Source organism: Mesitornis unicolor, unplaced genomic scaffold (assembly GCF_000695765.1).
Source record: "Mesitornis unicolor isolate BGI_N332 unplaced genomic scaffold, ASM69576v1 scaffold4621, whole genome shotgun sequence".
NCBI lineage: Eukaryota > Metazoa > Chordata > Aves > Mesitornithiformes > Mesitornithidae > Mesitornis > Mesitornis unicolor.
In genome coordinates, this window is record NW_010165620.1 from 1,986 (window position 1) to 13,366 (window position 11,381).

The following is an 11,381-nucleotide window of genomic DNA, read 5'->3' on the forward strand; positions in this document are numbered from 1 at the left end:
GCAGGAATTTGAAATTCTCTTTTTCTTGGAATGTCTCTTTCCAGCTTAACTAGAAGGATGAAATATAGGCTATTTTTCTTGCTCCAAGAGGGCCAGAGTCAGCTTTTTGCTTCTGTAAATAGAAATATTGATGCATCTTGTGAATATATAATCTGACAGCAAGATGGAAAAGATAAATCTAACCCTGTTGTTTCTGTTAAGTATTCTTAAGATTACATTAAACTAGAAATATTTAGGAATATTACAGTTGCCAGATTAGATCAGGTTATGGTTTGTTTTGAGAATGTCAAGTCACAATACAAGAACCACATCAAAACAGTAACAACTACATTATTTGCAAAAGGTTTTGCTGGAAGAGTGGAATTCCTCTCCAAAACGCACAATTTAAGTAGAACTGTAGCTGCACAGAGTCCCCTTACATGTGCTTGGTCACAGTCACTACAGGAGACTCACCCTTGCACCTCTGCAGATCTCCTACCCGTGGCTGTTTCACAGCTGGCCTGGGATGATCTACCAGCCTGCCAGTGTGGGACGGGTGGGATTCATCTCAGGTAGCGTAAGGCATCTGCAGCGTAAATACGATCCCTTAAGCTGATCACCCAGGCTCTTTCTGGTCTAACTTAGTCAGAAAGCACCCTAGAGATTTCACCTGGCTGTCGATGTCTCCTTTTGCAGATGACAGCAACGCCTATTCTGGTGTGTTGATTGTAAAGGCAATCTTGACAATTAGCTCAGCTCGATGTTGTAAAGGGCTAAATTCAGACACCTGAATGCTAAGCATACAGTTAGTAACAAATCTGCCTATGGAGCACATAGCTGGCTCCTGAGGTCTCTACAAAACACTTTTGACTCTGGAATTGGTTCTCCATGTGACTGTGTCCCCTGGCAAAAGTCTCTCACTCACATTTCAGAGTCTAGAGCTCAACTCAGGCCTTCCAGGAACACAGGATGGTTGTTTGAGAAATGAGTCTGGGCACATATGCTCAGTGTGGAGCTAGGACACAAGTCCCCAGCAGAAGTCTCCTAATCATGTCATTCACAGGAAGGTGAAATACGTCCAGAGGACAGATGTCTTTGGAAATGACCCAAACTTTCAACTTCATTTCCAGAGCTTTTCTAGAGCTCTGCTAGCTCCCTTTGGGCCATCGACTTCTCAGTTTACATCCACTGGTACAGATTTCCCCCTAATCTAAACCCAAAAAGACAAAAGAAACCTAAAAAAGCAAAATTTTTCATTTCCAAAACTTCCTGATGGAGGGATAGCATCTTCTAAACTTTGGTTAGTGACACATACAGCTGATCTGAGGGGGGTAGGAGCTTGCTGCCTCCGTAGAGAATGCCAGATTAGGATGCAGCATACTCTTTGTTTCCCAAAATACAAGGTAAAAACTAATCTGTCATGCACAACAAGGAACAGGAGGAAAGGATGCTCCATGGATAAATTTAGCTTCTGAGTCTTCAGCAGCTTGAAGTAGCTGAGAAATCAGGCAGTATACATCAGCTTCAAAGGCTCAAAGGCTCTGTCCCTCCTGTCATGTGTGACTGAGCTCTGTGTAGCACCATGAGTGTCAGTCAGGGACAGAACAGTTGTTAGTATTAGGAAATCGCCTGGCATCCATATGGGTTTTGTGTTTGATAAGTAATCTGGCCAGGATGCTAATTTAGCATATTCGTAAATGGAAAGTAAATGTGAAAGCTTTACAGCACATCTCTTTAGGTAACAATCACGGTTCAAATATTTTTATGTCAGCTTCAGCTGTGAAACAGGCTTTCCTGGCGAGCCTACCCTAGATGCATCCATAAGACCTATTTCCTTCTCCATGCGGTAGAAGATATTCTATTTTTCAGGTACTTTGGCAAGACTGAGAGCTCCTTTAACCTACACTTTAACTTGCAATGGGATTCAGGCAGGCAGTGTCTAAGCTGGGCCACAGCGTGACATTCACAGAGAGTGTCTGTGCTTTCAGAACAATTTAGAAGATCAGCCCAAAAAGGCCTAATTTGTGCACTACAGTGAGGTTAAATGTACATGTATTAACAAGATGCGCTACTCCATGCAGTCACTCATGTCCAAACATTACATGCTTTGATCTACCAAATTTGACAGAGATCTGGGACAAAGACCAGCAGCTGGCCCCATCTAGGAATCCCGTCTTTGTGAAACGCCAACAGTTCAATGACTGGAATCCCAGTGTTCATATACCTGTGATATTGTCATAACTCCTGAAATTCATTTCAATGTGATCCCACTCCAGCACCATGCAGTTCTCCATGCTGGGCTGTGCAATGGCTACGAACACATCATTCTTTGAGTTGAATGTATCCACTGAAACTGACTGGTAGGGCAAAATCTGGTGAACAACAAAATCTAGAAACATACATTTACAACAGTTAGGATACGTCCTTACTGGAAACACAGAGTAAATGATTGCTGATTATAACAGTTTACACTGAAAAATGAGTGAAATACTCTGGATTTTGTATAACACTAGCATGGAAGTGTCAGTGCTCACGTTAGGCATGCAGCAACAGGGGAAAGCTTCTCTTGCTTCAGGCTTCATAAACTGTCCTCTGGAAATATAGTTTCCAAGGAGATCAAATAGGTAAATAGTGGCAGAAATCTGATTTTCCACCTAGGCTGGCTGGTATCAATGAAATCAGGATACTGAGAGAGAAGTCTCTTTCCCCACAGCTGGATGTTCCTTTCTCGTCAAGTGAAATGGCCTTGCTAAAATTACTTTCAAGCTGAGAGACAGCAACTTCCAGCTGAAGTCCAATAACTTCTTAAGTCATGCAAATTTAATCACTAGCAATTTGTGTTATGCTAAACCAGGCAGAAAGTGAAATGATAATCTGAAGTTTGCCTGGGGACAACCCCATTTTGGCTAGACCATAGACAAAATAGTGTAATCAAAAACTCAGTTAACATAATGTTTTATAGGGCATTGTAAAGCAGTTTAGGCATAAAATACAACCAACCTGCAAATTACTATCCAGTGGAAAACTTACTCTAGATAAGGAGAAGCTGGAGCAACCTGTACAGACTAAGAGTGTAACTCCAAAATTCAATGTTTCTTCTCAAAATCCAAGTGTCTTTGTAAGTTTAACTCTAAAATTCACCCTAGGCTAAGTCAGGAGTCAGCATAGAGCCAGTCTGGGGCTAAGCAAGGAGACTTGGGTCTGAATTTATTTGATCTTTGGCTTGACAGCTGGGCAAAGTCATTATTATCAGAAAAAGAAACCAGTACAGCAGAGTTGACAAAGAAAAGCCAGCACTTGGGTCTAGAATGTGACAGAAGCCTGTGCTGAAGTTACCTATAGATACAGGTATCAGGAAAGGAAATGCATCTCCCGCTAGGATGGAGTTTGCCTGCAGAACCTCGCACCGCTCTGTTTCAGGCTCCGTTTGCTACATGGTTTCACCATGCACTCCTCTGCTCGAAGGGTCTGAGCACTCAGGGATTTTGTTGAAATGCTAATTAAGTCCTCACCTGAGTCTCTCATTTTGGTGCATTATGAAATAATTGTTTTCAAATAAAGAACTCTCTGCCTCTGCATGCTCGAAAGCCTTACCCTTGAGGAGTTACACTTCTGGAGAATAAAGATAGATGACTACCATTAACAAACAGAGCAGATTCTATGGCTGCAAAAGAAAGGACAGTCTCCATTCTTCGAAGGACTATTATAAATAGGGTTTGGGCTTGATTCTTAAATTCTGGTAGGAAAACAAGAAAGTTATCTTCATTTTCACTAGGAAAATAAAAGGACTGGAGAAAACTGACACTGAAGCATGCAGAAAGTAAAAGTAAGTGATAAATCTAAGCTAAGCTAAGATGGAACAATAACATATACAGTCACACAAAATACACATATTTTTAAAATCTTAATTAAAAAGAAAAACAAACCCAAAAACTAATGCTGAAAAAGGTATCTCTTGAGATCTTGACAGTTGTGAAACACTTTGAGGGAATTTGTGAATTAAAACAAACCAGTCTGTGTGTTAAAACCCACTGCTCATTCAGAAATGATTCAGTGTTAACACAGCTATTTTTACTTGTATCTATCATTGGGCTCTTTATGTCACAGGATGAGTAAAAATTAGTAACAAAATCAGTTATAATCAGTAAAAAGCAATAAACACTTTTTTTAGCACCAGTTCAAAATACCAGACTCTAATGTAGAAGAGGGTTACACAGTAGAGATGCTGCCATGTCCAGCTTGCCAAAAATTTAGGTCTTGGGGGCTTGATTTAGTTTTACAGGCAGATTCACATGCCTTGCTTTAATGCTAGAAAGAGCTCATACAGTAAATACAGGGTTGGGGGGAAAGTTTCCCAACATTTTTTCTATGAAGGTGGCTCAAGCTGCATGGAAGAGGGAAGAGGATGTGGCTCTCACTCTCTCCCGTGCCACTGGCTGCCTGGGCTGTCCCTCTCTGCCTCTCACCCTTATGTCCAGGTTTGCCATCCCCTCCCCTCTCCCACCACGGTGGCGCAGGAGCAAGCACGGAGTAGGTAACTCTTAATTTGCAAACTAACTTCCTTCCAGCCAGCAGGGAAGGAGAGCACCATCTCCAGAAGACAGTCCCAGACAGGTAAAGAAAGAAGACACTAAGTTTCCAAAGCTCGGCAAGATGATCCCTGCCTGGGGGTCTGGGCAAAGCAGGTCCCAGGCACACATACAGCCTGTTTCCAGTGACTGTGGGAGGTATCTTCCAGTCTCCTGAAAGTAAGTACACGTTCCCCTGCCATGCTTACAGCCACAGCACAGCCCACTCACACACTGTTGCAGGAGAAAGATGAGAAATGAAGTGAAACGGCTTAACCTGCTTCCACAATGCAAGACGTGAGAAATGGAAAAGAGAGATGCTATCACAAAAAGAGTTTAAACTGCAGATCACTGACACTGTGAATCACTTTCTCTGTGAATAAGTGATAGCAGCAGTTTGTTCTTCGGTTTCTATTTTAATATGGCAGCACCTCTTTACATCTCTCATTACCATTCACAGGATGCAATGAACTGATGGAGCCACTAAGATGTACGTTTTACCAAGCAAACTGCTTTGTTATCGCATCTACATCCAGCCATGCTTGAAACAAGAGTACGAGAGACCAGGAATGATGGAGAGTCTGATTGCACCTGGCAAAGGAGGGAAATACTGCACTAAAGACTAATGTGAACAGAAGAGGTTTGCAGAGCACTGCCCATCACTGAGTGGGAAACTAGAACACAGCTACAAGGCACATTGCTTTACTTCAAAATACGGTGCAAGCCTAAGCCTGTGACTAATCAATCCTCAGGGAAGGAATATGGGCATATTTACACTCCCTTTGGATCTGGGGGAGGCAATGGCAGCAAAGGAGAAAGTAGCTGTGGCCTGACACTGCAGACTGCCAAGGCCACTGGAGGGTTACAGCTTGAGCAAGGTAACTTACAGTTCAGTGCAAGGGACATGATGCTGTCTCAGGGGTGACACATTCCTGAAGATTTGCATTTCTACTCATCTGTCTTGTCTCTTATGGGTCATTTCTGCATAGTCTGTTCCTCTCAGACACTTTGTGTGGGTGCCAGAGCTCCACATCTTCTATGCCCTATCATTTTCCCTACCCCACAGGAGCTTTGGGAAGCCGGCTGCTGCCTATCCCCAGGCCAGAGGTGTTAAGCACACAGACTTCCCCCAGGGCAGCCAGCAAATGACTGGTTTGAAAATGTCCTTTACCATCTGAAGTGTATATTACGGCTGTATGCTGTGCTGCGAGAGCGTTTCTCCAACGACATCTGAACAAATATGAAGCGAGGCAATCCCTGCACCACCTAACGCCTTCACTCCCCAGGACACTCTACAGCATGTGAAATGGGATTTATGCTTGGTGTAATTTCACTCACAGCAGACAAAGGGACTAACGTCAAGGGTGAATTTTGCCTGTAGCAACTTTATAGTTAGGTTTCTAGGTGCAAAGAGATGACAGAGGGCTGGTAGGTCAGTACAGGTCTTCCTGTAGACCTGTAGATAATGCTTGTCTGCGCACACAGTCAGTGCTGCGCAATTACTTAAACCAGATTGAAATGAAGCGAAGCCCACTTTTACTTTGCACTTTTGCAAATTTGCCGACACAGGAACATAACTTTGGATCTGTTCTAAGCTACATTGCTCTCCTGCTTTTGACATCTTTTTACATAGCAGATTATTGTGCTTCACCTCTGCTGCTCTTCTGACATATTTCTGAATTCTGAGTTCATTCTCTTTACCTTTACATATTGCCCTTGGATTACCTTTCATACCTTGTCCTAAAACTTTATTTTACATTACTAGTATTCAACTTTTCTATTGTCTCTTAATGATGATGGCTGACTTGATGACAGATGAGAAATCAAATGCCTCCGGTATGACTGCATAGAAAAAAGGCAGAGCACTGACATCGTATACACGAAAGATGAGAAACAATACTCGCAGCTGATATTCTCAGCTGTATTATGGGACTACATTTAAAACAGGTAACTGCAGCTGTTTGGTCATAAAATATAAGCATAACAACATGCAAGTTTCTCTTCACTTCCTTCAGCATGCTTTACATTACCTAAAATAAAAATCAAGATCCTGAACAAAGCAGTAGTCAGAATATTATTGGACATTTCTCTCCAACTTAATGGAGCTCCATAAAGAACTGCTGGCAGTATTGCCGCCACATTTGATGCTATTAAATCGTGGCCTATTGAATATAGATAACAGATATAGCCACATTATTTGAACTTCTTCCCATTGCTTTTTGTGAAATACAGACATTTTGGGAAGCTCATCTGCCATAACTATATGGCCTTATTCCAGATAACAGAAAGCATTCTGTAATGAAAATTAAGTCACAAAGCGAGTCATAATCAAGTCTTTCGGAATATGAATAGTCAGAGCTCTTCTCCCATTATAACTTAAACCAAATAAAAAACTTAGTACTTGCTTTGGCTTCAAAAAGTAATTTTCTCAAATTTTATGCTTGTTCTAGTACTCAGAAGTGCTTTCGTATGTAACCCTTTCCTCCCCCCAGGTCATGCTCACAGAAGCAAAAGGGTATGGTCTAAATTTCTGATATTTAACCATTTGTAGTGTGCTTAGAAATATACATTCTGAATACCTGTAGTGGTGCATTCATAATCAAAACTTGTCACATCATTTAACTTCTTATCCTGATATTCTGCTGGACCAATACACAGGACATCAGAAACAGTGGAATTTGTCATCTTTAACCACAAAAACAGCCACTTGGCTTTGCAGTCACACTCAAATTTATTTCCCCTTAAATCTCTAAAAAACACACAGAAATAAACATATTGAAAAGGTTGACAGCAATATGACTACTACAGAACTGTTATCACCTTGACATGCTGAATTTTAAAAAATCTGAGTATTCTTGAATTGATTTTGAACTGAGAACAGGGAAGTTACTTAAGTTTTATTTGGACTCTCTTACTGTGGACTCTTCTTCACTGAGTGTTGTCCTTGGAAAACCTGTTTCAGTCTAGGAAATATGCTCACATATAATCGTACTAATAGAGCACTGCAATTCAAGTGTAAAGTCACTCATGTTTATAAGTGTTCATGGGATTTGGACAGTAACATAATAAATCCTGACAACCTGGTGTCTGCCGCAAGCCACCTTCCCACCATCTACTGCTGACACAGACAAATCCCATTCCTTCACTAAACTACCCCAGTACCGCTGGCTGACAGAGTGGCCTTGCTGGTACCATTTCACTGCTATATTAAAATACAGATGTAAGGCTTGTATTTTCAGAGTTGCTGCTCATGTAGAGTCAATTTACCCTCCCTCTGCCAATGTATGTGCAATTTCAACACTTTACCTGTTCTTCGATCCCTTGGCAATTTTTTTGGGCTTGCTATTACACTTTGCTGTTTGGGAGAGCCAGACCAAAAATAGGGGAAGTTGACTAACAGCTCAGTTATGTAAGAAAGCACTGACAGTAAGTCAGCAATGTGCTACAGCTGCACAGATGAAAAGATGAAACAAAAAAACCCCCTTTTTGGAGTTAATGCTTTTTACTAAAATGATCTCAGGGTATACATGCAACAGTAACAGGAAAAAAAAAGTTCAGATAAATTGTAGTTTTAAAATTGTTTCCTTTTCCCTAAAAATCAATTTATAGGAAACATCAAAAAGAAATACAATAACACAAGCTATGTACAGCATCCCAAGAAGCAACAGCAATTTGAGAAATAGCAGTTATTTTAGAGGAGTCTACCAAATAAACAATTTTAAAATGAGAAAAACTAGAACAAGAAAATGCACATTTCTTATCTATGCAGATATCAGATACAGCACCACACAAACCCAGAACTTAAAACTCAAAGCAACAGAGTGACAGAAGCAGGCAGTCAACAGAAAGATTCTCATTACTTACAGCTCAATTAAAGAATCTAAATCGCTGAAGACATCCCTCGGCAGAGCTTTCAGATGGTTATTGGCCAAAGAGCTAGAAAAGAAAGGTAGAGCTAAGTGTTGTTGCTGTCTCTTGCCTGGCTGGCTCTTACTGAGTCTGAGCTCACTTATTCGATGTTCATTATCTGATACTGTCCAGCCACTGGCACTGTTAATAACTACTAGGAATAGGCACATGTTAATTAATCTCATTCAAGAATAGTGATTGAAGCTTGACGAAGCTGATGTAAAATACATAAAGCTTTTTTATTTAACAGGAATGTTAATCATGAGCAGGTCGTATGATGGTGGTACCAGTGGCAGCATCCACAGGTCACAGGCGCATCCCAGCACGAGCTGCAAGTGTGCGCAGGCAGCCGAACGTGCCGCAGTGCTGCCCAAGCAGACATTTTTTTAAAGACCAGTTTTCATTTGTGGAAGGCAGCTGCTGACAGCAGGAGGAAGCTGATGCACGGGGGGGAAGGGAGGTTTTCTATGTGGCAGGAATATCAGCGGTCCCCCAGGAGAGTTTTGTTCAAGTACAAATTACCTTACCAAGTGTTAAATAACTTACAGGTGAGTCAGGTCTCGAAGGCCACGAAATGCATTTCTTGAAATGGTTTCAATTTTGTTTCCTTCAATGAAACTAGGCAAAAAAAAATCAGTATTTTAGAAGACTTTAATTTATATTAGCATTAGCATCACCAGCGCTTTAATCTTTGGTCTCCAAATTCAGCAGGTTCCTAGGCAGCCCCTTCAGACTTAAAGGTAGGGAAGTCTCAGCGGAGCTGCTCACATTCCCTTCTCCCCTTTCCTCAAGTGAACCACGCAGAATGATGCAGGTACTGGGTAGCACAGGGCACGTGACATAAATACCCCACAGAAGAGGAACAAAATGAACAAAGCAAAAACCATTATTGCTCTGTTGGTCAAGCCTCCTGGGATGCATTGTGTGAGCCAAGAGACCTGTGTAAGAGAGGCCTCCAAGATGGACTTTAGAAGCTGAAGTCCTACCTGCCTCTCACAAATTACCTGCATTTTAAAACCACGGGGCAACACAGCAGTACCAGGGCTGCCCAGCCTGCAGACAGATGCTCTGACAAGGAGCTCCCATGGCTGCACACACAGTGCCACCCACGCACCCACAGAGCAGGCAGGCTCTCTGCCCTCGACTTCAGCAACACTTTCGACACAGTCTCTCATTACATCCTCACAGCCAAACCTAAGAAGCGTGGATTGGATGGTTGGATAGTGAGGTGGATTGGGAACTGGCTGAAGGGCAGAACTCAGAGAGTTGTGGTCAGTGGGGCAGACTCTAGTTGGAGGCATGTGTCTAGTGGTGTTCCTCAGGGGTCGGTACTGGGTCCAGCACTGTTCAATATATTCATCAATGACCTGGACAATGGGACAGAGTGCACCCTCAGCAAGTTTGCTGATGACACAAAACTGGGAGGAGTGGCTGACACTCCAGAAGGCTGTGCTGCCATTCAGTGAGACCTAGACAGGCTGGAGAGTTGGGCGGGGAAAAATTTAATGAAATTCAACAAGGGCAAGTGTAGAGTACTGCATCTGGGGAAGAACAGCTCTATGTATCAGTAAAGGATGGTGGATGACCTGCTGGAGAACAGCTTAGGGGAAAAGGACCTGGGAGTCCTGGTGCAGAGCAGCTTATCATGAGCCAGCAATGTGCCCTCATGGCCAAAAAGGCCAATGGCATCCTGGGGGTCATTAAGAAGAGCATGGGCAGTAGGTCTAAGGAGGTTATCCTCTCCCTCTACTCTGCCCTGGTGAGGCCACATCTGGAACACTGCATCCAATTCTGGGCTCCCCAGTTCAAGATGGACAAGGAACTACTGGAGAGAGGTCAGCAGAGAGCCACTGAGATGATGAGGGGACTGGAGCATCTACCAAACGAGGAAAGGCTGAGAGCTGGGTCTGTTTAGCCTAGAGAGTGAGGGGGGGATCTCATTAATGCTTATAAATATCTAAAGAGAGGGTGTCAGGAGGATGGGACCAGACTTTTCTCAGTTGAGCCCAGCAACAGGACAAGGGGCAATGGTCTCAAACTAAAACACGGGAGGTTAAACTTAAACATGAGGAAAAACTTTTTTACTGTAAGGGTGACAGAGCACTGGACCAGGCTGCCCAGAGAGGTTGTGGAGTCTCCTTCTCTGGAGACATTCAATACCCACCTGGACGTGTTCCTGCGTGACCTACTCTGGGTGATCCTGCTCTGGCAGGGGTTTGGACTGGATGATCTGCAGAGGTCCCTCCTAACCCCTACCACCCTGTGATTCTGTAGTGACAGGCACATATCGATTCCAGGAGCATGCTGCTCCTCCTGACTGCACGTCAGCACTTAAAGAAAGAGCTGATACTTGAGCATCTTGACCCCTGTGCACTTGAGGACACATCCCTAATCCCTGCAAAGTGACTGCAGCCAGGTGGCTATCATGATGTTGCATGGTACAGCTGTACTACCTGGTTGAAGACAGGCTGACTTTATAAAAGGTTTTATGAGATAAAAGTATCTCCCTTCCTCCTGCGCATTCTTGTTTGCCTTTCAGGAAACTAAGAGGACAAATGCCATGAGACAAGGTCTCTTTTCAAGAGTCAAGATGGGGATGCAGGGGGTGTCAACTGCTCATGGTTCTGCAGTTTAGGCATAGCCAAAAACCCTTCATGAAGTGACCACGACCCTGCCTGCAGGCAAAGGATGTGGATGAGAAACTGCTGTGTCTACGTGGAAGATGTCAGAAGAGGGTCAGCTTTACTCTGTTACAAGGCTGCCTGAGGACATGAATTCAGTCCACAGAGTGGAGAGCCAAACTGCCTCTTGACACCCTCACCGGCACCTGGCATCCCCACACAGCGCCAGCTCATCGGTCTGCACAAATAAACAGAGCTTCACTGAACACACTGCAGCGAGATGATGGACATTTGGACTGAGACT

At 43.1% G+C, this 11,381-nt stretch overlaps 1 protein-coding gene across 1 annotated transcript in view; it reads right to left on the minus strand.

The window, feature by feature from the left end:
- The window catches only part of LGI2 (leucine-rich repeat LGI family, member 2), an 11,026-nt gene extending 1,953 nt beyond the window's left edge, over positions 1 to 9,073 (minus strand). The window contains exons 1-4 of the mRNA XM_010194677.1: positions 9,003 to 9,073; positions 8,412 to 8,483; positions 7,127 to 7,296; positions 2,204 to 2,368 (exon numbers count right to left, since the gene is read on the minus strand). Of these exons, the coding sequence (XP_010192979.1) occupies positions 2,204 to 2,368; positions 7,127 to 7,232 (271 nt within the window). The 5' untranslated portion in view covers positions 7,233 to 7,296; positions 8,412 to 8,483; positions 9,003 to 9,073. The remainder of the gene's footprint in view (positions 1 to 2,203; positions 2,369 to 7,126; positions 7,297 to 8,411; positions 8,484 to 9,002) is intronic.
- Positions 9,074 to 11,381: the final 2,308 nt, after the last annotated feature.